Raw genomic sequence first — 26,300 nt, 5'->3', positions numbered from 1 at the left:
ATTCTTTTGTTCTAAATTTACCAAAAACAACATCGATTGTGACATTTAGCAACTCTCAGAACCTAATTGGAAATCTGTTTGGACTCTAAATAATCCCATAAATTTTATGGACCTGCTAATAAGTGCCACATGCTGCAATACGACCCATTTATGCAAAGGCTTTAAGGTCTTAATTCTTTCTCAAAAATCAAGGGTTGGAAAATCTGGCTATAAGAAAAGCAATAGATGGGTAGCGCCTGCGTCTCAAAGGAGTAGGGCATCGGCCCCATATGCCAGAGGTGGCGGGTTCAAACCCAGCCCTGGCCAAAAACTGTAAAAGAAAGAAAGAAAGAAAAGCAATAGAAAAAAAGGAGGGGTGCCTTAGAATAAAAGGGAGTGTCACATATACCACCACCCATATCCACTGCCCCCTCCTCAACTTTTTGATAAGGTTTTTCAAGACACTATACTCATCTCCCATCTTCTAATCTAGAAAAGTTTTTGCTAGACTTTATTAGCTCCTGGGCATTTTCTGTTCTCTGGACTCCAGGTCTCTAGTCTTCAGAACAAACCTGAATCTACAGACGGACCATCTATAAACTGGGAAAGTAAGATAGCCCTTTGGGGTCACATGAAGCTACCAGAAAGCACCATCCTCTCTTGGCTAAATCCCTAGAGATGAAATGACTTCTGAATAGTGCTTCGCCAGTTCCTCACAAGATTAATTTCTAGATGCTGAAAATTAGAAATTCAGCAAAAATAAAAATTAAAACAACAGCCAGACCTGCAGTGCCCAAATATCTGAATAAATCAAGTCTTTAATCTTTTCATCCTTGACAATCCCTAGCTACTTAGCTGTCTATACCACAACATTACCAAGTTCACGTCCAGCGCAGGTTAGGAAATTGATGACTCATTCTGCTAGTCAGGCTTCATGTCTAGCTTCCAGTTTCCAAAAAGCAACCAGGATCCTCATAAATCATAAAACAATGATAGATGGACAAGAATCTCTGAAATCTAACTTATTTTACTATGAGCTCTCACTGCAAAGGTTAATTTCTTAAAATTTCAAAGTTAGAATCAGTGTAACCTGGCTTATTGTACCCTCAATGAATCCCCAACAATAAAAAAAAAAAAATTTCTTCCACTAAGAATACAATTAAGGTTATGGGGGAGGGAAGCAGAAAGAGGGATGGAGGGAGGAGGGTGGGGCCTTAGCGTGTGTCACACTTTATGGGGGCAAGACATGATTGCAAGAGGGACTTTACCTAACAATTGCAATCAGTGTAACTGGCTTATTGTACCCTCAATGAATCCCCAACAATAAAAAAAAAAAAAAAAAATTCAAAGTTAGTGTAAGATCTGGTTTTGAGCCACATTCTTCTAATCCCCAAGCCAGCACTTCTACAATGATACACCATGGTTGAAAAAATAAATGGATTTGCTATTCATCCATCCATCTGTCCATGTATAAGTAAAAATGAGATTTTTAAAACAACAACAACAACAACAAATGTAGCCAGTATGGCTGAATGAGTAAGGACATGTGCCATAGAGCCAAAGTGGCCGGGTCATATCCCAGCTTTGCTGCTTACTAGCTGTGTAGCCTTGGCACATTATTAAACTATGCCTTACTTTCCTCATCATAAAATAGGAGGAATAATAACACCATTAAGTTGCATAATAGTACGCACTCCACTAGCCTTTGGGGCTGCTTAAATAAGATAATGTCTCATAATTTATCTCATTAATACATGACAAAATGAAGATATCAACCACTTAGAATAACATCTACCATATCAGAAGGGTTATATAAGTATGAGCTACCATTGTTCTTTCAAGTATGATTAAGACTATAAAGAAATCCTAGGGCGGCGCCTGTGGCTCAGTGAGTAGTACGCTGGCCCCATATACCAAGGGTGGTGGGTTCAAACACGACCCCAGCCAAACCGCAACAAAAAAATAGCCAGGCGTTGTGGTGAGCACCTGTAGTCCCAGCTACTTGGAAGGCTGAGGCAAGAGAATCACCTAAGTACCAAGAGTTGGAGGTTGCTGTGAGCTGTAACACCACAGCACTCTACCGAGGGTGACAAAGTGAGACTCTATCTCTAAAAAAAAAAAGAAATCCTGAAAAGGGGGTTATGGTTTCTTTTTTCTTGATTTTTCTGGGCTAGTTCTGAATACTTTTCAAATATATAAGCTTCATTTGATACAGAGTACTTTGAGAGGCACTCAAGAGTATGGCTTAGTGTACTTTGCCTAGTCCTGTTATTCTAGGCAATTTAAGAAGAAGAAAAGGTCCTACTTGTCATAAATATAATCCCCAATTTCTGTTTTGGGACTCCCTATTGATTTAACATCTATAGACGGTGCCCTAGAATCTGTGGTGAAGCTTCACAGAGAATAGGGACCCATACTTGTTGGTTTGATTCTGGGAGAGTCACTTGAAGCACAGTCTGTTCCAGCTCTCCCAGGTGTCAGCACCAGCTGGGCAGCCCCTCCTCTGAGGTCTGGGTCCCAGCTCCAAGCATCTAGGTTCTGCTGACTCGCATCCCAACCTCTTCCTTTTGATCCTGAAACCTCAGGGTGGTAGCAGCTTCCTGCAGTTACTGTCTGCATATTACCTCCAAGTTCTCCTTGTCCAGATTTTCAGTCCCTCAATAACTATTTAACAAATCTCGGATACTAAATTCTCTATGTTTAAATAACTACAGTGGCTTCCTGCTCCCTGATTGGTCCCTGGCTGATACGCTCTCTGATGGCCATTTAGTCCAAGATTTCTCACACTGCACAAAATCTTTGTGTCACTCAGAGGGAAATCTCCTTCCTCCTCCTTGACCCTCTTCCTGCTCTTCCTCCTTTCCCCTCTTCTTCTAGACAAGGTCGTGCTGTGTTGTCCCAGGCTGGTCTTGAATACCTGTCCTCCCAGCTTTAGCCTTACCAGTAGCTGGGACAACAGGCATGAGCCACCATCAGGAGCTCTTCTTAATGTCTAATTTCAATTCTTCCACTTAAGATATGAGATATCTTCCTCTCAACCTTTATCCATGTAACCCACACATACCCTCCCCACTACCTAGAGCAGCGGTTCTCAACCTGAGGGTCGTGACCCACAGCAACTGTATTAAAGACTTGTGACATTAGGAAGGTTTGAGAACCACTGGCCTAGACGTATTCTAGGTCATCTGCACATATAAGTATTGTGTGACAATACTTGTCCCACCAAAGCTGACATGAGTTTAGAACCTAATTCCATTTTTTTATTTTTATGATTCTTATTTTTGCTACAAGTCATAGTGAAAATCAAGGGAACATTGATCATCATTTTGATAGAAATATTATGAAGTATCGTCCAACATTTCACAAATTATGTCACCGAAAGCAAAACAACTAGATATCTGAGCCACTGATATAACCTACCTGAATCATCAGAATTTGAGCTAATTCCTCATTTAGGTACAAGCTGGTCTGACTACCTTAGTATGTCTCCTAGAGTAGCTGTGCTGGAGTATTTTCATTTTGAAACACATATTATTTTATTATAAAGTATATCATTTTCACAATCGCCTTGTATTTCAGTTAGGAAGTTATACTGATTTTTTTAATTAGTAGTAGTAGATAAATAAAACTACCTATTAATTTTGTTTAAGAATAATAAAGGTGGCAAAAATATCAGGACCATGAAATACAGATTTAGAGGGAAAGTGAGAAGGAAGGAGTAAAAGAATATGTCATAGGAACACACCACTGGGTGGAAAGTAAAGCCTGCAACAACCCACAGAAGGCCTTCATGAATGCTCAAAGCTCAACTGCCTTTGTTTAATCCTCTTTTAGGAGGAGCAAAAATGCCACCCCAGTGTTTGTAACAGCTCGTGGCATTAAACAAATGTGGGATAGGAATCAAGCCTCTAGAACAGCAGTTCTCAACCTGTGGGTCACGACCCACAAGAAGTATATTAAAGGGCTGCACTATTAAGAAGGTTGAGAATCACTGCTCTAGAATAAGACAGCCTGCATTTAAACCCTGCCTCTGCCTCTCATCCGCCATGTGAACTGGGGCAAGTAATTTCACTTCTCTGAATATTGGTTTCCGCTTTTCTAAAGCGGAAGTAATAAAAAAGACTTTGTAAGTTGTCTCTGCTGAATCGTAAAGCCTGTCACCAGGTCTGGTGTATCATGGGCCCCTGGTAGAAGTTAATTCCTGCCTTCCTGCTCCTGGACTTTGCCTAATTTGCTAGTGTATCTTTGAAAGAAAGGAAAGCCCAGACAAAAACTGTATAGTTATCTATTGCTACATACCAACTTACCACAAATTTAGTGGCCACAAATTTTAAAACCATACACATTTATGATCTCAGTCTCAGTGGTCGAGAATCTGAGCAGGTGGCCAAGCACAGGGGCTCACGCCTGTAATCCTAGCACTCTGGAAGGCTGAAGCAGGTGGATTCCTTGAGTTCAGGAGTTTAAGACCAGCCAAAGTAAGAGCAAGACCCCGTCTCTACTATAAATAGAAAAAACTAGCTGAGTATTGTGGCAGGCACCTATTGTCCTTGTCACTCGGGAGGCTGAGGATAGAGGATCTCCTGAGCTCAAGAGTTTGAGGTTGCTGTGAGCCATGATGATGCCATGGCACTCTACTTAGGGTGACAAAGTGAGACTCTGCCTCCAAGAAAAAAAAAAGAATCTGAGCAGGTGGGTCCTGTGCTCATGGTCTCTCCTAGGCAGGAATTAAGGTGTCAGCTAGAAGAAGAGCCTCATCTGAAGGCTTAAATGGGAAGCATTTGCTTCTGAGTCCATGTGGTTGTTGGCAGAATTTGGTTTCTGGAAAGTGGCTGGACTGAAGCTTTAGTTCCTCTGCTGGTAGAGGCACAGGGGCCTTCACGCCATGGCAGATTCCTTCATGAAGCACAGAAAGACAACAGAGAGCCCGACATTGGGCAGAAGCCACATCTTTTGTAAGCTGATGAACTTCTCACCAGTCTGACCGTCTGTGAGCTGGGACCATGGTCTTCTCCTTCCTTCAAACTTAGACTGGAACTACACAGGTGGCTTTCTTGGGTCCCTAGCTTGCTGTGCCAACCACAGATCAGGAGACTCAGCCTCCGTTACTGCATGAGCCATGCCTCACAAGCTCATAATAAATATCTCTCTCTCACAGACACACAGACACAGCGGGTGCCAAAACATGTATACAGATTTTCAGCGATTGATGTTATATATATATATATATATATATATCTGCTCTGGAACAACATAGGTTTTAAGTGTGCCGAGTCCACTTATATGCAGATTTTCTTCTGCCTCTGCCATCCCTGAGACAGCAAGTCCTACCCGTCTTCTTCCTCCTCTTCCTCAGCGTGTAGATGGCAAGAAGGAAGACATTTACGAGGATCCACGCCTACTTAATGAATAGTAAATATACTTTCTCTTCCTTATGACTTTCTTGATAACATTTTCTTTTCTCTATCTTATTTATTGATAGACTATTGTATGTAACACACATAGCATATAAAATACATGTTAATACTGCCTTAGGTTATTGGTAAGGCCAATAATAGGCAATTAGCAATTACGTTTGGGGGGAATCAAAAATAATATGTGGATTTTCAACTGCATGGAGGGGTGGGTGCCGCAATCCCCATACCATCCAGGGGTCAGTTGTGTGTGTGTCTTATTGGTTCTGTTTCTCTAGAGCACTCTAATACAGACACTAAAAAACAGATAAAAGTCATCTTCAGGCAGAAGAATGAAGTGATGTGTAAAAAGAAACAGAGATAAAAGATTATGTTGCCTAGGGAGGAGAAGCATGAGGAAGTTGCATGTTCTTATAATCCCTCAAAAGATCTGCTTGTACATATAATCCTCCTCTTGGGTGCCATGAAACACCCCTGGTTCCTTATAATAAATTCCTCTTACATCAGTAGCACAGTGGGCTTCAGGTACCTACAGTGACCAGTCTTCAGTAAGGGACTTGGGGAACCAGTGCTCTGCAGTAGAAAGCATTAGTCTCCTCTGCTCACTAGCAGACCTTCAGGAACAGGCTCCCTGACTCATCCCAGCAGTACATTTTAAGACCCAAGTCTGTGGGGCTGGAAAGAATCTGGATTCAATTCCCAGCTTTGCCACGTACTGGCCATGTAACCACTGCTAAATTACTTCATCTCTTCAAGCCTTAGTTTTCTTAATCTAATGATACATGGGGCTTTTATGAGAACTGGGAGAAAATGAGCTCCAGGGCCATCACAGAATGCCTTGCAAGTTGTACCCTAGTTATGTGGCCCAGTGACTCTTCTCAGGGCCTCAGCTGGTCCAGAGTAAGGGCTCAAAAAGGTAGCCACGATTCTATCTTACCTTTTCACTTCTTCCTGCCTGCCTGAATGCACAAAACCCACCATTTTAAGCAAGTACCAAGTGGCACTTTAAACACAAATTGACACAAACACCTGCAACAATTTCCTTGGCAGAAGACTGCTTCAGCCTGCTGTTCTTTTCAAAATAAATACGCACCAGACAGCACACCACCATACACAGTAGAAATTCAGGTAGGCATAACGTACCTTTCAGGAAATTATTCTCAATTGCCAAGAACCTAAGCTTTTGAGGCAAATTCTGTGCCACATAAACAAAATAACATCCTACAGACATACTCAGGGCTCTGGAGACAGTAAGACATGGGTTAAAATACCTCGCTCTTCTACTTAGGCAACTTCTCTTAATTTTTCTAAGCCTTTCTTTTCTCATGTTTTCAAATGCAGATATGTCATAGGGTTGTGGAGGATTAAATTAAAATATATAAAGCTAAGCACATAGTTCTAGAACACAGAAATTGCTAAATAATTGCTAGAGAGTTTATTTTCGAACCCTAGAATGATCAGAAACTTGTGTTCTACATAAAACACATAATGTACTTAATTATCATTCACTGGCCCCAAAAGGGAATTTTGCTATTACCTTTTAGGAAGGTAATCCTGGCAAATAGGCTGAACTTACTTAATGGAAAGGCAGTCAGGTAAGATTCTGAATCTAAATGCAATCAAACTTCCCGTGATTGTAGGATGATCTGACGTTACAGTTAGTATAGGACAGTTCTGAGCTTAATTATTATTAGGACCCCATTTCACTTTTAAAAGTGTCTCCATTTAGAAAATAAATTATATGTTCACCCTACCTGAAGTAAAATCTTTAGATAGAAGGTAAAGTTTCAAAATATTTTATTTTACCTCAATGCTTGTTTATTGTGGTTTAGACATTTTCTCTCTAGCTTTTGAAGCAAACTGAAAATATAGCGCTTTTAACTAAATCAACACAGGTAGCTTTTCATATTGCCCAGACTTTGGAGCTATGACTAAGCAGTAGGGTGGCCTTTATTTCAAAGGACAAGTCACATGAATGAAGTGGGTAGTGGAGCAAAGAACAACAATACTTTGCATGCCTCGGGCAGTTCACCATTTAAAATGTACTCTCACATTTATCATCTCATTTTCCCCTCAAAAGCAAAGGCCACTCTGTGTTCCACCATCTTTCAGGCACCAGAGATTTCCACACAAGTGGGTGACTCCCTGGAAGGTCAATGACATAGCCCCGAGGTTCTCTGGAGCTCTCCCCTCTCCCTACTCAAGATTCCTAGTCTTTGCCGTCCTTGGCTTTTTTACTGTCACATTTCAGCCACTTCCGTGGATTTGAAGACCTGGTTTTAGGCTTCTTGTCCCATCTCCAACCCTGCAACTTCCATCCCACCCTTGGACCATCATGTGCTGCTTTGTTTATCAGCTTCATGAAAGCAGAGAGGACAGGTGCTCTGGACATTCTCCCACTCAAGGCCAAGTGGCCAAGCCCACCCTTTGCCGTTCACCCTTTGCCTAGACTTTGCCCATTTTGGAATGAGGATAAGACATTCCCTCCTATATTCTAGAAGAGGAAACTGAGGAAGGGAAGCCAGGTAGCTCAGCAAGGCCACACTCCAGCAAAGCCTAAACTAAAGGGTGGGCCTTGAGTCCAATGTCCACACTTTCCCCTGATTTAGGAGGTCTGAGGTGGCCCCAGGACTGTGCATTTCTAACCAGCTCCCAGAAGATGCTAAAACTTCTGCTCCTCAGACTGTACTTGAAAAGCAAGTACATCACAAGATTCACCACACACTTGCAAGTCAGCTGCATAATCTGCAGGGACCAGTGCAAAAGGAAAATGCTGGGTTCCTTGTTTGAAACGCAAGAAAAATTCTTTTTCCTTTCTTAGGTCTCTCTCTCTCTCTCTCAACATGTTTTTACTTAATGTTAAGTTCCTTTGGAATGGAGATACTCACAGAGCAAATGTAGAACCTCAAGATGCCCAGAGCCTCACCTACAAATGGGCATTTGAGGCACACGCCCCACTCTACCCTCCTCACACCCACAGTCAGTTCCCTGACCCCCTGACCCCCGGTGAGCAGAGGGCAGCAGGGAACACTGGGTAGGGGCAGAGAACCAGCAGTTGTCCTGGCAGGAGGTGGGACCATGCATGAACTGGGACTCCAAACCCCTCTGCATGCTCCAGTGTCCCATTTGACTTCATGAGCATATCACAGGTTCAAATTTAAAAGTAGTGAGATGTCAGGGAAGTAAACACTGAACACTAAACACCAACGGCTAGGCACCCCTTCTGAGCACAGGACACTGTGCGGTGATCACTCCCACAGCCATGAAGCCAGCCCTGGGCACACAAGTCACATTCTGATTCAGGAGGTCTGAGGCGGCCCCAAGACTGTGCCTTTCCAACCAGCTTCTGGAAGATGCTAAAACTTCTGCACTTCAGACTGTACTTGAAAAATAAGGTCCTACATCACAAGATTCATTTTTTAACTTGTTTATGATGTCAGAGCCAATTACAGGACTTCTATTCCTTTCATTATTCAAATAAGGCAGCCATGGAAATAGGTATTAAATACAAGTCACCGTTCATTGTGTCCTTAAAATGTGATAAGTCAGAAGTAGCCAATCTATTCACATTCATGACATCTGCCTGCCTGAGTTTAAAGACTTCACAGAGAGGCGTGGAAAGGAATTTGTCCCTATATATGTCCCTCAGGTGGCCATAACACAGAGGCTGCCAGACTCTTCCCTGGGTAGACAATGCTGTCTGTGCTCCAAGGGGCCAACTGTTGACCATCAAGCAAAATTTTCTAAAACAGGAATAAGGCTTCATTTCCTCAGCTGAGGGATGGAAATGATGGCTGAATGGTTTTAGCTTTTTAAGGTATACTCTTTCAGGAAAGACGGAGACACTAAATTCTAATGGAGAGAAGGGGCAACATTTCTCAGAATTCCTGGCAGGAGATCTCAGCCTGCAGAATCCTCTTCAGTGCAGAAGCACACAGCACATACAGAATGCAATCAGCCACAAACTGAGCCTCAGTTCTGCACCCCTAAAATGGTACTAACTGGCACGGTGGCTCATGCCTGTAATCCTAGCGCTCTGGGAGGCCAATGTGGGTGAATTGCCTAAGCTCATGGGTTTGAGACCAGGGTCGGCAAGAGCAAGACCCCATCTCTAAAAATAGCCAGGCGCGGCCGGCGCCTGTGGCTCAGTGAGTAGGGTGCCGGCCCCATATGCTGAGGGTGGCGGGTTCAAACCCAGCCCCGGCCAAACTGCAACAAAAAAATAGCCGGGCGTTGTGGCGGGCGCCTGTAGTCCCAGCTGCTTGGGAGGCTGAGGCAAGAGAATCGCGTAAGCCCAAGAGTTAGAGGTTGCTGTGAGCCATGTGACGCCACGGCACTCTACCCAAGGGTGGTACAGTGAGACTCTGTCTCTACAAAAAAAAAAAAAAAAAAAATAGCCAGGCGCTGTGGCGGGCCTGTAGTCCCAGCTACTCCAGAGGCTGAGGCAACAGATTCACTTGAGCCCAGAAGTTTGAGGTTGCTGTGAGCTGTGACACCACAGCACTCTACCGAAAGCAACAAAGTGATGCTCTGTCTCAAAAAAAATAAAACAAATAAATAAATATAAATAAATAAAATATAAAATAAAATGGGACTAACTGCACTTGTCCAACCTTATGGGGTGGTGCCTTTGATCAAATCACATGAGATAATCAATATGAAAGTTTGTGAACGACATAGTACTGTAAAATCTAAGGCTGGTCCTGTCTAACAGCCTTAGAAAATGCCGTAAGTGACTAATGAATGTTATATTTCAGCTTCATGCCCACAGCATTTAAGGTATGGTGGGGGTGTTAATGGAGTATATTCTTTTAAAGATGGAATGCTCTGAGACTGACAAATGGCTTTTATAACTGGAACAAATCATGTCTGCCATTCAGTAATACTTGGAAATCCATCATCAATTTGATTTATACCCAGCATCAATAAATCACACAAAGTAGACCCTGTGTAGCCCAGAGAGTAAACAAAAGTAAACATTGTGTTTCACCTGCCTTGTTGGCGAGACAAAATGAAAACTCTGGCTACCTCAACTGGAATAATACCTTTGGTCTCTGGCTGGTTTGGTTATTTTTGGAACCTTTTAGGGAATATTAACTTTATTTGCTCTAATTCTGCAGGAAGCCACATTGGAAATGCGAGGAAATATAAATGATTAAAAAGAAGAAGTTAAAAAAAAAAAAGTAACCGAGTATTTTGCCCCAGCTTTCTTTAGCTAACATGTTAACTGCATCTCTTGGAAACTACAGGACTCCAAGGGCCACTCCTGTCCCAGGTCTAACATGACTGCATTCAACATGGTAGTAGCAGACTTTTTTCATTGTCTGTTTTGTTTTTTCCAGAGATAAACATAACTAAAGAAATGATACAGGAAAGTTATATTTTAAATCAATGGCAATGTTTTAAAATTCATGATGTGATAATGGGAGAAAAACATGAAGCTAGCTGACCCACTGACAAATCAAGCTGTAATCTAAGTTCTAGATTGTTAAAGCCAATTGAATTAGCCAAACACAAAGAGTAAAAAAAAAAAAAAACCATAAAATTTGATGTATGATTTAAAGTACATAATTTTTCGACACTGAAGGTTCACACAATACACTATCTTCTTTAAATCAGATCTTTAGAAGAGACACCAGCCTTAAGTGACACAAGAGTTTTTTAATCCCAATTAGGTTGGTATCCTTTGTTGATATTACTGTTTTTTTTCTGACCAACAATAATGAATAACCCACAAACACTAATGAATAACTAACTCGCTTTGTCTCCAAGGACAGCAGAGCCCAACAAGAAATGTCAGCAGACCTGCAGTAAAATAAAAAACCTTTATAATGAAAATCTTCCCAATTATATAGTCCTCTGGGTACTACAAAAGTAGAATTGTCTTAAATATTTAAATACTTGTGTCAAATGTACTTAAAGTGGGATCATAAAACTGATTTCCCAGATGCTTTGAAAAAGGCATTTCTACCAGTCTAATTACAATGAGTAACCGTTGGAGCAGGAATTAGGGGAAATGCTATTATTGGTACAATATAACTGGGATCCTTTGCTCACAAGTTCTAGGGAGGCCAGAACGTTGCTAACTGAAGCATGTCCTCCATGTTCACTCACTGGCTCAGAGAAATAGCAACATGTTCATCGCCCCACATTAAAAATTTACATGTAGTAAGCAACCAATTTTAAAACTAATTTCTACTATTTTAGAAACACAAAACTAAAAGTAACTCTTCTCTGTTGTAAGACAGAGCAAATAAAAAAACACTGACATTGCTGAGAATAAGGATCCTTACTGACAAATGTGTAACAAGAAGGCAGAGGAAGAACTCGGTTTTACCTTGTATTTTAACTCAAACCCATTAGCTTTTTCTAATGTTTCCTTACTCTGTCCATGGACAGGGCTCAGAAGCAATGAGAGCCCAGAGTCAACAAGAATATCCTTTTGGCTAGTTTTCCAAATATCATTTCCCACTAAATGGGACTGGAGCTTTGGGGAATAATGGATAATTCCAGGTGTAGGTCTGGGAAGTACAAAGTAAACCTACAACTTCTTGTCATGCCTGAAAGCAAGGAAGTAATTAAGGGGAATATGTCATAAAGACACAAGAACTGACTTCAAGGGGCTCCCAGTGGCCAAATGTGGGACAATTCGAGCATCAAAAAAAAAAAAAATGACTATATGAATTATAGCATAGCAAACTAAAAAAACAGGAATGCATTAGTGATTCTACAATGGTTCTCAAAAACAAAGAAAGGAGAAAAACTCTTCTCTGGAGAAGAGCACCAAGTAATAAACAGACTCATAGAATCAGTAAATCACCATGATGCAATCAACAATGTAAAAACTGATTCAGACAAGATTGTCAATGGATGCTTTGGGAAACAGGATATAAGCACAGGATTACTTATGAATTTTCAAAGAGAAAGTGTCCTTCACATGTGGAGATCTGGTGATACCACCTTAGCCAGGCAATCAAAATGTAGCATCACAAATACTAGAATGAATGCACATTCAGGGCTTCCTGGTATAATAATGGCTGGTATACTAATCATTATGCAGTATTGTTGCCAGAAAGTTTAACCTGAACCCAATCATTAAAAAAATAATTAGACAAACCAAACTTGGGGAACAAGCAACTGACTTGAAATCTTTTAAAATATCAACATATTTTATCATGAAACACAAAGAAAAGGCAGAATGCTCTAGACTCAGGAGACTAAAGAGAAGTGACGATTAAATGAAATATGTGATCTTTGATGACATCCTGATCTAAAGATAAAAAAAAAAAAAAAAAAACAGCTATAAAGGATATTCTATTCTGGCCAGGCATGGTGCCTCACACCTGTCATCCCAGCACTTGAGAGGCCGAGGTGGGTGGACTGCCTAAGCTCACAAGTTCAAGACCAGCCTGAGTCAGAGCGAGGCCCCAGCTATTTTTCAGAGACAGAAAACCTGTAGTCCCAGCTACTCGGGAGGCGCTAAGGCAAGAGGATTACTTGAGCCCAAGAGTCTGAGGTCGCTGTGAGCTATGATGCCACGGTACACTACCAAGAGTGACAAATTGAGACGCTGTCTCAAATTAAAAAGGGGGAAAAAAGGATATTCTATTCTAAGTGGGGAAAGAAAATAATAATTTATATTAAAATTAATAAGTAGATCAAAATATAAAATTATACATAAAATTAATTTGAATAGGGTTTGAATAGTTATATTTTAAGATATAACCATAAATAAATAATACTGTTAAACAAAGTTAAATTTCTTAGTTATGATTAACATATTTTGGTGATAGCATGAAAGATACCTGCTTAAGAATTGGGGGTAAAAGCTCATAACGTCTACAATTTACGTTCAAGTGGCTCAATTTACTTGAGGAAGAAAAAGCAGGCAAGATGCTAGAAAAGGAAGAGTACAACATAAGGTAACATAACATAAAAGAATAAAAGACAAGATCAAAATATTTTTAAAAAGATAAAATTCAGGATCAAAAAATGAATTGTATTTAAGAAATATGTTACCTTAAGAACTGGCTAATTTAAGTGGGAATAGCTAGATGGGGTGTCTAGGAAAGTTGTCTGAAGGGAACAAATCTGGGAAGAGTTGTCCTTTTTGTCTTTCTGCCTTCTGTCCTCCTTCCCTCCTTCTGCACTCTTCTCAGAAGCTCAATAGCTGATAGCTGGAGTGAGGCAGCCATTGTGCAACTAAGAGGAAAAGACTAAGGAAAGCTCCATGATCTTCCACCTAGGAGAACTGAGCTGCGAACCATTAGCACCAATCACCTACTCCAGCCTTCTCTGTACGAGAAAAATAACGTTCTTGATTCATGGCAGGCTTAGTGTCTCAGTAATTTTTTTCACAGTACCCTACAGGCAAAAAGAAAGCCCTCACAGTTGCACTTAAGTAGTTAGGTGTCTTTGGTGGTGTCTGTGGCTCAAAGGAGTAGGGTGCCAGCCCCATATGCGAGAGGTGGCGGGTTCAAACCCAGCCCCAGCCAAAAAGTGCAAAAAAAAAAAAAATGTAGTTAGGTGTCTAAAAACTTAAAAATATTTATGTACTACAACTTACTAGCTGTCTGAAAAAAATAATATACATAAATTAAAGAAAATGAGTATTTATATTTCATTCTTAAATAATCACAATTACTAATGTGATACATGTTCCAATTTTGCACTTCACTGCTTCTCAAACTTTGGGAAAAGATTGGACACCACTACCTGTTCCACATTGATTTTCACTTACTACTTAGTTTTCAAAAATTGTGATAAATATATATACATAACATAAACTTGACCATCCTAACCATTTGTAACATGTACAGCACAGCAGCATTAAGTACATTACTGTGCAACCATCACCCTTACCCAGCTCCAGAACTTTTTCATCTTCACCAAATGAAACTCTGCGCCCAACTTTCCATTCCCTCTTTCCTCAACCCTCAGGAACCACCATTTCTGTCTCTAAGACTCTATTTCAGGAACTTCATGTAGGAAGACATCATATACTATCTGTCCTCTTGTGACTGGTGCATTTCATTTAGCATAATCTCCTCGAGGTTCATCCATGTTGCAGGGTGTGTCATAATTTCCTTCCTAAGGCGGTATAATACGTCATTATATGCATATACTACATTTGTTTACCCATTCGTCCAGCAATGGATACTTGGGTTACTTCCGCTTTGGGGCCAGTGTGAATAATGCTGCCACAAACATGGGTGTACAAAGCACTTGCTTTTTAAAATCACAACTATGAAAATGGATCTTCACAAACATATGACATCACCAAAAGGAACAGAGCGCAATTTACGGTTAAAACTGTCAGTCTTCTCAAGCTAGCCATTGTCCTGGTGTCAGGATGTCATGTATCCCTATGTTTCCTTCAAAATTTAAAATATTATGTGACCCCTTGGTTTATGGTGGCACCCCAGTGACACAGGTGCGCTGTTTGGGAACTATACCTATGATGTTAAAGCTGTTGTTATTTGAGTTTCCAACAGTGGGGAGTTCAACCTTTAAGTAATATAAACATTACTATCGAATCTGTATTTCTCATGAGGCTTGCACTTGGGATTCTCCATCTTCAAGTCATACGCTTATCCACATACAATCCTTAAGTAATTCTCTGTACACAGCTCACTGCACCCCCCAAAATTAGTGTAATCACTCTCAAGCCTTAGAAAATGCATTTTCTTTGCCACCATGCAAACTGCACCTTGCCCCAAAGCCATGATAACACACTGTGACAGTTAAAATTTATGTGCCCACTTGACTGGGCCACAGCATGCCTAAATATTAAGGAATTAATATTATTAATGGTTATTTTGGGATGAGATTATTTTGGGATTTTTATTCTGAATAAAGCATTTTACTAAGTGAATAAAGCATACTGCCCTCTTTAATGTAGGTAGGTAGTCCTTATCCAATCAGCTGAAGGTCTGGCTAGAACAAGGTTGACCCTTCCCCAGGGGGGAAGAATTCTTATTTGACTGATTGCCTTCAAACTGGAAGGCAGATTTTTTCTTGCAGATGTACATCACCTTTTCCTGGGTTTCAGGCCTGCCTGCTTTGGCATGGGGACTACATTGGAGGCTCTCCTGGTTCTCGGGCCTTCAGGCTCAGACTGGAACTAAAGCATCAGCACTCCTGGGTCTCCAGCCAGCCGATTCATCCTGCAGACCTTAGGACTTGCCAGTCTCCATAATCGCACGAGCCAGTTGCTTATAATAAATCTCTTCATTTATATATATATAAAGACACACACACATATACATCCTATTAACTACAGGATATTCTCCTATTTCTATGAAGAAACCCAATTACTATACTGACAGAATCACATGTTCCCTAGCATCCTCAAGATACACACAAACTCCCTGGTGTCCATTCACGACCCTCCATCTGGCCCCCACTCAGCCCTCTCCAGTCTCATCTCTCACCCATAGTCTCCACAGCTCACATCCATATGATACCAGGTGGAAGTCCATTAAATCTCCCATCATCTCTCCCCTCCACATTGTCATTGTGCTTTTCTTCCCCATAATAAGTTCCAGACACCCCTCCTTGTGCGTCAATGTACATGCACACACAGCCGAGCGCACACAGGATGTGCGGTTTGCATGATGGCAAGGCTAGCTCCTCATCCTCCAGGCGTCTGCCTAGATACCCGGCTCTCCTCCCAGACCCTCCTATGCAGCATGGGCCCAGAACCCCTCTCAAATGTTGTCATATTACTCTGTGTGTATCCCTAGCAGAACCTTTATGGTGTTTTATTTTAACTGCCCAATTATTTGTCTGAATTCTCCAACTCCTTGAGGGCAAGGACTATGTTTTATTGGCTATTTTATCTCCATAACAGTGGCTCACCTATAATATGTGCTCAATAATTATTTGGAAGGTAAATGATCTGAGTTCAAACACCATCCCTAACCAGTTTAGGAAATGTCACCAAGAGCTGAAAGGGACACATTCAGCCAGCCACTTCTGGCACCATCCAGACCACCGACTGTATCTAAGATGCAAGTCCAGGGGCGGTAATAACACAGCCATCCTCGTCGCCTTAGCTATGCCCACGTACAGCCCAACCATGCAGACAGGACAGGCACTGAAAGCAGGGAGAGCTGGGCGAGGCGCCAGAGAGCCACAGACAGGAGCACCAGCTTCTGCATGCTTTTCAAGGTATAGTGGTCCTGAGAATTCACTATCCCTTAAGTATAATACCCATGGGTTTTTTTAAAATATGATTATAATTATAGCCTCCTTCCGGTCATCATGAAAGTGATATTCCCACTGACCTTCCTGGTCAATGACCCTGAAGTTACTTATTCCAATGCAAGCATGCAACTCAGGGCTGCTGTGAGGAATAATGAGATTATGTACTGAAAAGCACATGGTGAGTTACGCTATAATAAAGGCAAATTATTAATATTATCACCATTATTACTGTCACGTTTACAAACAGAAGTACATATAGAAACAAGCTACAATTCACACTAGTCAAGCATGAGCTGGAAGGTTTTACTGGGCCTCAGCCCCCCAAAATCCAAACACCTGATCTGGACATAAAAGAACTTAGATTGCCACGCTCTGGATACAGGATCCTCACAAGAAGGAGGGATGTAGCTCCCAGGGCACCTTTTTCCTACCCTTATACTAAATATCAGTACCTCTAAGGAAATAAAATGATTCAAAACCAAGTCTAGGCCATAAATAAATAAATTTCAAAGAAAATTTTAAAAAATAAGCTACAAGGGTATTTAGTGTTGTTACTGTTTTGTTTTGGGTTTTGATCTGCCCATTTATATCCTCTCCATACACAGAAATACACAGACGCTAAAGCAAACAACTTTTTGAGTACTTGACTGACATAAATCATTATTCACCTTAATTAACCGAGTGAGTGGCTCTTCTGAAGGCTGCTAGTAATTTCACCTGATGGTGTAAGCACTTTAAATGTAAACATTTAAGACTCATACCTTAAGGAATATGTAATTGTGCTATTTTATACAGCAAAGTTATGTTTTACATGGGATACCTGTTCTTTTTCTAGTTGGCCTAAACACACATATCATGTACAATATAACCACATTAAGTCAACATCGGCTTCCAAAGAGAGTATGCCATTCAAATAGTTTGCTGTTCACCAACACTTATTCTTTAATATAAAACATATATATAGTAATACAAACACTATTGAATTAAAAGCACATTCCCTCTGCACTTCATATTAACTAGATTTTCTAGTTCTCCACAAACACAAAAGACACTTTTTCATTATTCTCTTCTAGCTTTTCTCGTTTCTCCCTCTATTATAAAAATAATAGGCTTAGCTCTTAAAGTAATTCTTATCATTGATATGTACTAATTCCTCATTTTTATGTTATTAAAATTTTTCCCTTATTTCATCCTTTTCCTTTCAAATATCACCTGTCTTCTAGCACTTCTAGCACTAGTATAGGACAGTTCCAGTCACCCCTCTGTTCTATGGCCTACAGAATGCAGCCCCCAGGCAGCCAGGGCAGGATCTTGCCAAACTAGCTCTTTCCCAATCCACCATCACCCATCCTACCTCCTTATCTCTGATGTTTCTGTCTTCCACTGTTTCACAGTCCCATGAGGTGTCACATGCTTACAGCCAGCATTTACCACTGGAGGTCCTCCCCACCCCCCCACACATACCTATGCATGCCCACCCCCTTTCCAAGCAAACTATATGTCATTATGAGACCATCAATGTTGACCCTGATGTTGAGTCATATATTTTTGCTAACAGAGGAGGTACTGGAGGGGGAAGAGTTTCCATTTTTAAGAAGATCCCAGAAAGACAATCCTACCTTTCCCGGGATTGGGAGGAAAAGGGTTTCCAAACTCCTGTTGTTTTGGCTTTAAAATGTGTGACCCTGACATGCCTTCAGCCTGGGTGACCTGGAACCGCGGCTTCCCATTGGTGAGCACTTGTCTCCTGGGACTCAAGGCAGGCAGGTGGATGGGGCTCTCAGCCACGTTGTTCTGAGGAGCCATCCCTCCTCCAGAGGGCATCCTGAGATGGAGGCTGTTAGCAAGGCTTCCAATAGCGGGACTTGGTGTACTGCCACAAGTCGAGGGACGAGGAGTCCCTGAGTGGGCTTGGATGGGACGAATGTGTTGGCCACTGATCAGCCCAGGCCCCTGTGGGGTTCCCAATGTCCGGTGGAGACTCATGCCGCATGACCTTCCATTCATTCTGAAAAACCTGTGGCCAGGATGGTCAAATATCCAATGACACTAATGACTCCTTTCAGGCAAAGTCCAATAAGTTATCCATGGTGTGGGTTATAAGCCTGTTCAAAAAAATAAATGCAGGCATTTTTAAAGGTAAAAATGAAAATAAAGTACAGTGAGTTTTCAACCAGTGCAGCATTCATATCAGGAAGAAAAGAAGCACTCTTAGCAAAATGGCCCTTTATGTAGAATAGGGCCATCAAATACCCAGCTCCTTGGCAGCACTCTCCCTGTCTGCACTCATGAGAGACACAGATTATGGATCATTGCATTGTTTTGTTAGTTACTAAGCCCTTCTCAATACAGTGCTCTTGGCAACTATAACCCATCTACTGGTGCCAACTTGCAAAATGAAATTTATACTGCTCCCTAAATGATCTGTCTACACTAGCTCACCTCTGCTACAGTAGGTCTTGGGAAGCCCAAACCACCACCTTCATCAGCTAAGACCAGTGCTTCACAGGTTCCAGTAAACAAACACAAAGCAGACACAGCCTCGCAATGAGATGATGGGAGTCCCTAGATTTACAAAAGATAAAAATCTAAGCCTGGGAATATCATAAAGTTTTTGAGTATCTATATAGTCAAATACTCACAGCAGCATTAGAATCTTGGTTATTGATCCTAAGTTACAGGGATGGAAATAGAAGCAACACCCCAATACTGTAACCAGCCGTTCAGATCCTGGAAAAGGGAAAAGCTCTTCTAAAAGTGAGCTGTCCAGTATGTTGACTATGCATGCAAGACATACAGTAAATCAGCCATCATCCTATAAAGCCTCCTACCACTAAGGAAGCAGAGCAAGAACCACAGTGGTACCGAGGTGACTGCAGGACATCCTCACCTCCCTCCCACCCCAAAGAGATAAGGTTAGAACTCCACGGTCTTAAATCACTTAGGAAGGCCTATCCCTCCCTCGACCAGTAACTCCCTCAAACATATGCAACGAGCCAGCTAAGTGCCGTGCTAGTGCCACTCCTCTAAATGTATGACAGACATGGTTATAATCTGGTTTTCATATAGACATGATAGTCATAAAAAGAAGCCAAGGCTAAAAAAACACAGAACATACAAACCAAGTACAAAGTGGGAGGAAGTGGATAGCTTCAATGGAATGATGCCTACTTTTTAATGTATGATCCACTCAAAGTTTTAGACAAATATTTCAACTCAACTCCCAAAGGACCCCATAAATCATCGAAAAAAGAATATCAAAGAGTCAAAACATGTCATGATGAGTTCTTTTTTCTTTTTTATTGCAGCAAATCAAAAAGACTTAATTCTCAGCCATAGTCCTCTAGGTCAGGTCTCACTGCTGCCCTCCCTTCCACTATCGTCCCCACAAATGGACAAATAAGCCCAGGTTATTCAAACCTGCATCATTTAAGTTTATTTATGGAACAAAACTAAATAGACCCTGAAATAAGAGTGGCTGGACAAAAATGTTTTTCCACTTGAAAAACTGCAATGCCTTTTATGTTGTGACCATGTGGAACTCAAGTGTGTCACCAGCTGGTCTGCTGTTCATTGGTTGATAGTGAGCAAGAGTGACTTAATGGCTCTGTGCTTTGCCAGATAAAACTGGCCATCTATCCTCCACTCATTGATAAAATAGCGTTTTCTGAGCACTGACCCCTACAGAAGAAAGCACTTATTCAGAAGAAACCAAAAAAACAACAAAAGGATAAAGAATATGTCATATTGGCAAGTTTTTGAAAATAAAGAATTATTCAACATGACTTCAAATATGAGTCATTAAGACCCTGGTCCAAGTGACAAGTGTCTGTAGATTTGCAGAATGTGCCCATTTCCAGGTTTCTAAATATAAGGGAGTCATTTTTGGAAGCAAAATCATATACAAGCAGGAATTCTCATCAAAAGTCTGGATAAAAACACATAAGGAGATACTTTAGCATTAGGCTCAATAATTTAAAAGGTAAGTCTGCAAGAAGGAAAAATAACTAAAGCACTAGAACTTCATTAAGTATCAGGCACTCACACCTGCCTGTTTTGCACTGAATATTTGTTTTATTTTTATTTTTTATAAACTATCACTCCTGTGTTAAATAATTTCAGGTTGAAAGTAAAAACAACAACAAAATGTACTTAAATTTTATTGCTAAAAAAGCGGCAGCCAGAAAGTAAAGTGTTTAATCCCATAACAAAAAAACAAGAGGCCAATGGCATGGGAGCTGAGCAAAAAACAGCCTCAAGACAAAAATAAAAGAAACTATGTGAAAATAAGCCTAATGCTCCAGTTTTCACATTAATTATGCCAACAAATCTTTCAGGCATTAGACACCAGTATGTAAAAATCAATTCTAGTATAACTGGATAATATATTATATGTTATAATATTTTTGCATACTTTTTAGTTAGGCTAAAGTATATTGTCAAGATATAATTGTAAGTTCACTTGGTACCAAAAAGGGACAAGCTGTTAACTTTGAAGACAGATCCATCTTCATAATGGCGGGGTGGGGAGGAGGGAAGAGCACTCAAAAAGTCAATATACCTGGGTTCTGTTTCTAGCAAATAATTCACAGTTTCTCTGTAATTTATTGGTTTTCATTCATAAAAGGTTAAGGAGGCTGGATATACTTGCTATGGTCTCTTGAAATTCTGTTTATTCCAGACAATTTATACAAGGAAAATTATCAAAAATTACCCACTCACCGGTAGCAAGAATAAAAATGTAGATTTTATACCTATGGCACTTAAATCTAGGAGGACTGGGTAGACAAGGAAGTAAAAATAATAGCAACCTCTGCCAACTCCGTCAAAGCAAGAGCTGGTGGAAAGGCTCTCCTATCAGCAACGTGCCGATGGGCAATACTAACCATGAAGAATGAAATTTAGGATTAAAATTACACTTTGCTAGAAAAGGAAAATCACAACTAATCAGTACCGACAACCTAACTGGTGGAATTCCAATGGAAGGGCATCTTTCTATTTAAAAACTTGGTCAAATTATCTAGCATTTTCTCATCTATCCTCCATCCAACTGCTCTACCCCAGGCTACTACTATCATCACCAACAAAAGAAACAAGAAAAAGAAAAATCAAGGCAAATCTAGAAGTATAAATTTAGATCTGACATATTAACACATTTAGATTTTTAACACTCCACTAGTTCACACAATGAAAATGTTCGTTCTGCTAATATGAGTCAACATGAGAGTTAATAAATCTTTCCTTCTGACTACTTTCTAACTCTTTAAAATACACTCCTGTAAATCAGGTCAGAGAGGAAATTACTTAACCCCTAAAGAAACTAAGGCACAAAACCACTTAATTATTCCACTAGTTTTCTGGGAAAGCATGACTTTAATCAAAATATCATGACTCCGCCTTCTACCCAAAGCTCCAGGCACTGTTCCTAGTGGATTAAAAGATTAAACAAATGAAAAGCAATGTTAACTCATCCATTCAAGAAAATTTCAAAAACGCGACTTCCAAAATGCCTATTTACAGCCAAAGGCCCTTTCTTAGTAAATACCATTAATAGACTCATCTAGAGTCATAATTCATCTGATGAGCCAGTTAATTATTAATTTTCATACATCATTTCATTTCCTTAGGCTACATTTAGCCTTTGTTACATTTTCCATTTCTTCTGCCACAAGCATTTCTTACCCTGCACAGAAAACCTGATAATGAGGCACAAAATACTGGTGAGCAAACAAACTGCTCCTGAGTCTGCTTCGTTCATATATGTCTAAGCTATCTACGATGAAATTCCTATTGATTCTTTTCATTTTTTCCCTTTAGGTTCATGATTGTATAATTTCATTAACACTGCCCTTTTCAACGTCACTGCCTTGATCATTAATAGGCCCATGTTATTCCCCTGGGCTTCTCTTGTTACAGCTTTTGTAGCCAGAAGAATATAGAAATGAAAAGCCTATTGATAGATAATATAAGTTATTCACACGCACGGCTGCAGTGTGAAGCACATTTTGCAATTCAATCAAGTACAGATAGAGCTGAATGTTCTTAGATCCCCGGAGTTCATTTTAATAAGCAGAATGTACCTTGTCCTAACACAGGTGACTGACTCCTCAGAAAAGATTGTATAAACAAAAACCAATCATGTAAGTCATTTTATTGGCAACAATATAAACACAGCTATATTAGATGTCACCAATAAATCAAAATTATTCTTGTCTGCAATTTTAACAAGAGGAAAGTGCAAACATGTGCCTGTGAGGCTGGAGGATATTATAAAGGAAACGTATTGGATGTGTACAATATTATTTCTCTAAATCGAAACTGGAAAGTACTGTTGTGATAGAGTAACCCACAACAAGGAATCGTTGATCATTACCATGGTTCCATAACTTTATTCAGTGACATTAGCAAATGCACAGAATTTACAACAGAAGTTACACAGAAACAGAGCTAAGATAATTCCTCATTAATAAGATGTGGGTAGAAACTTAGGGAGGTTACACCTAATAACTATCATAGTATGTACAGATCTATTCACCTAAACACCTCCAAGGTCTAATGTTGGCAATTCCAAGAACATGAACATACTTATTCTGAGCACTGAGATATACAGACATTACTCAAGCATTAGCATCATCATTAATATGAAATCCAAGAGGTTTAGGTGTGAGTTATACCAATTAAAAAATATGAAACAAATTAGTATTTCTTCCAGGGATTCAAGAGCATTCTTCCAAAGACCACTCAGAAAAAATACTATAATATGGTCAGGCACAGTGGCTCACACCTGTATTCTGAGCACTTTGGGAAGCTGAGGTGGGTGCACTGAGTGAGGCCAGGAGACTGAGACCAACCTGGGCAATAGCAAGTCCCCACATCTACAAAAAAAAAAAAAAAAAATTTTAAATTAGTCAGGCATGATGTAGTCCAGCTACTCAAGAGACTGAGGCAGGAGAATCACTTGAGCCCTGGAGTTCAATGCTGCAGTGAGTTATGTTGGTACCATTGTACTCCAGTCAGGGCAAGAAAGTGAGACCTTGTCTCAAAAAAATAATAATAATGATAATACAATGAACATTATGATTCTTATAATGGTCTAGTTAGATATATATTTAAGCTTCCAATTTTACATTTTATAAAATTTTTCAAAAATAAAAGTAATCTTTCCTGAGTTTATGGAGTGAAACAACTGGCAGTATCAGCATAAATTTAAATTAATGGCTATGATATTCAAATATAGGTAGGTAAATACAGACAGGACACAGAGGAAAGAGAGGAAAGGAAATGAGAAGGGTAGAAAAAAAGAAATGACCCAGTCCAACTCAAGAATTTCTTTCTAGTCATTCAGTCCTACCTGAAAAATCAGAAGCATCAAGGAGAACCCTCTACACAATGACAGTGACGGCAGATTGCTGGAGGAAATTCAGAACCTTCAGGAAAGTACTGCTGGAGGGCAATATTAAAAGTTCCGTGGCCTCTCTTAGAATCCACTTTGCACACCTCAGTGCATCTATACACCTCTCATATCCTCCTAGTTTACTAAATGTCACTACTTTCAGTAGTAATTACGTAGAAGTATTTTATTTACTTTGCCTCAGTCATTAACTCATCAATGAGCACAAAAAAGTCTAGAGAACTATGGACCTACCAAAAATGGCAAGGGGGAGGAGGATAATTAGGGAATTCCTTGGTGAGCTACTAGAACTCACACACAATAAGAATGAACTTGGAACCAACAAGACTTTTAAGACAAACGTGAGTAAGTTCACAAAGTACCATGCACTGGTTATGAATTTAAGTTCCAAGAGCTATGTTTAACAAGGTACAACACATTTAAAGCAGTGTTTTCCAAGAGGGGTGCAATTCGCTGGTGGCCTATGAACTCAATTATTCAATAAGGCATTTTTTTTAATGAACTAGAACTACTAGAATAAAACAGAAGCCATTGGTGCATCTAGTGTATTAATGGTCATGTATTTGTTTTATTTCAGTTATTTATGGGTGCATATATCTTTATGTTTGTATGCACATATATCTTCCGGATAAGATATAGAATATATTTTGGGGTGAATCACGGTCAAAATAGCATAAAAGCCACTATTATAAAATCATTTTGACTGTTTATCTACCCAAGTACTTACAAAGAGCAGCTGCGGGTATAGACAGTCATACAGTCAAAGTAAAATAAATACCAAAATATAGCTGGAATAAAGATGCAAAAGTTCAACATTTGGGCTTTATAAAAAAATAAGGATTAAATAAAAAGAGAAAAAGGCTTTCACTGTGCCTTTTACTTAGTAACTATCAATTGATTAATTGTGGTCAGTAAGTAGTAGTTGAGAATCAGGATCAAAATGAGTGATAATTTTAGATCTTCTTTGTTGTACGGGGTAGACAACTGTCCCTGGAATAAAACCCCTACTCTTATACTGCTAAAGAAGGAAAAGTTTAAATCAACACATAATGTCTTTGAGAACTGAGTCTTTCAAAATGTGTTCTTACCATGAGTTAACCATCAGATCTTAAGAAGAGGAATTTGAAATGGAAAAATGAACACATTCCCTATGATGTCACTGCTGAATTAATTACCTGAATTGCAAAGAGTAAGCACCACATGGCTATGGTTTGATGCACAAAGCTTTCTTCTTTAGAAATATAAAAGCAAAATGACTGGCTGGAGATTTTTCTTTCAAACACACACACATAACACACAAAACCATCCTTACACAAAGAGGTACACAAGTAGTAAAATACAGCAAATGAAAAGACCATTCTTTCTCATTTAGTCTGTATAACTAACAACTCAATCCATGTGAATAGTTGTTTGCAGGGCTAAAGATCAAATCTTTTTAAAAAGGTAATAAACATCTACCTATGGAAGATTCTAGAAATAAAATTTACCACTCTTTAAACCAAACATTCAGGGATATTAATGTGTACCTATCACACATGTAACTGAGTGATTTCTTCCTTCAGTGTAGTTATTGCTTAAAAGTGACCAATGTATCTATTTTTGGCTGTTGGTAGACAGAAGTTTTATACAAGTTAAATTATATTCACTGACATCACTACAAAAGTATGAACGTCCACAACAATGACTAGGCCCTTAACCAACATGACAACATATTTATTAAAAAAATTTTTTTAAACCTCCATGAATGACTCAGCCAAGTTACAGACAGAAGTGGAATCTATTGGTCATGCTGAAAAGGTTGGGAAAACATTAATCCATTTCTTCACACACAAGAATAACAAGAATTCATACCTAGCCCTGGCATCTAGTTGATTTTCTATGTAAAATATTCAGCAGGTCTGGAAATGAAACGTCATAGATCTGGCTCACAACTTCAGAAATAATTGGTATTCAAAAAGTCTGATCACTTTATCAAGGAGCCTAGAACAGGGTCTGACCTTGCACTGTGACCCTTTCTGCCCATCTGCAGTTCAGCAAGGCTGGCTGCGCCTGCAGGAATGTGCAGTGGTTCATGTTCTTGGCCTTGAACAGACCACGTCAGACAAGGAGGCCCCATGAGCTCCCTTTGTCTCAAATTTGTCCTCAGCTACTTACAGCCTTCATGATTCAAGTTTTACAGACCAATTCTCTGATTTTGTTCCCAAAGTGAAACACAATTGGATCCTTATTCTGTTCATTCTACACATTGCCTTGGATTCTACCTTGATCGTTGTTTCCTTCCTCACTTC

General features: G+C 39.9%; 1 protein-coding gene across 3 annotated transcripts in view; it reads right to left on the bottom strand.

Moving 5' to 3' along the window:
* Positions 1 to 26,300, bottom strand: part of GLIS3 (GLIS family zinc finger 3) — a 488,198-nt gene that overhangs the window by 456,116 nt on the left and 5,782 nt on the right. For 2 of the 3 annotated variants that reach the window (XM_053573749.1, XM_053573755.1), the window contains exon 2: positions 18,221 to 18,706. The exons of the other annotated variant lie outside the window; for it this stretch is intronic. In XM_053573749.1, coding sequence (XP_053429724.1) covers positions 18,221 to 18,608 — 388 coding nt within the window. In that variant the 5' untranslated portion in view covers positions 18,609 to 18,706. The remainder of the gene's footprint in view (positions 1 to 18,220; positions 18,707 to 26,300) is intronic. 3 annotated transcript variants of the gene reach the window in all.

The sequence above is a fragment of the Nycticebus coucang genome, chromosome 2 (genome assembly GCF_027406575.1).
Source record: "Nycticebus coucang isolate mNycCou1 chromosome 2, mNycCou1.pri, whole genome shotgun sequence".
Taxonomy (NCBI): domain Eukaryota; kingdom Metazoa; phylum Chordata; class Mammalia; order Primates; family Lorisidae; genus Nycticebus; species Nycticebus coucang.
The sequence above is the reverse complement of the archived record's forward strand: the minus strand, read 5'-3'. Positions and strand labels throughout refer to the sequence as shown.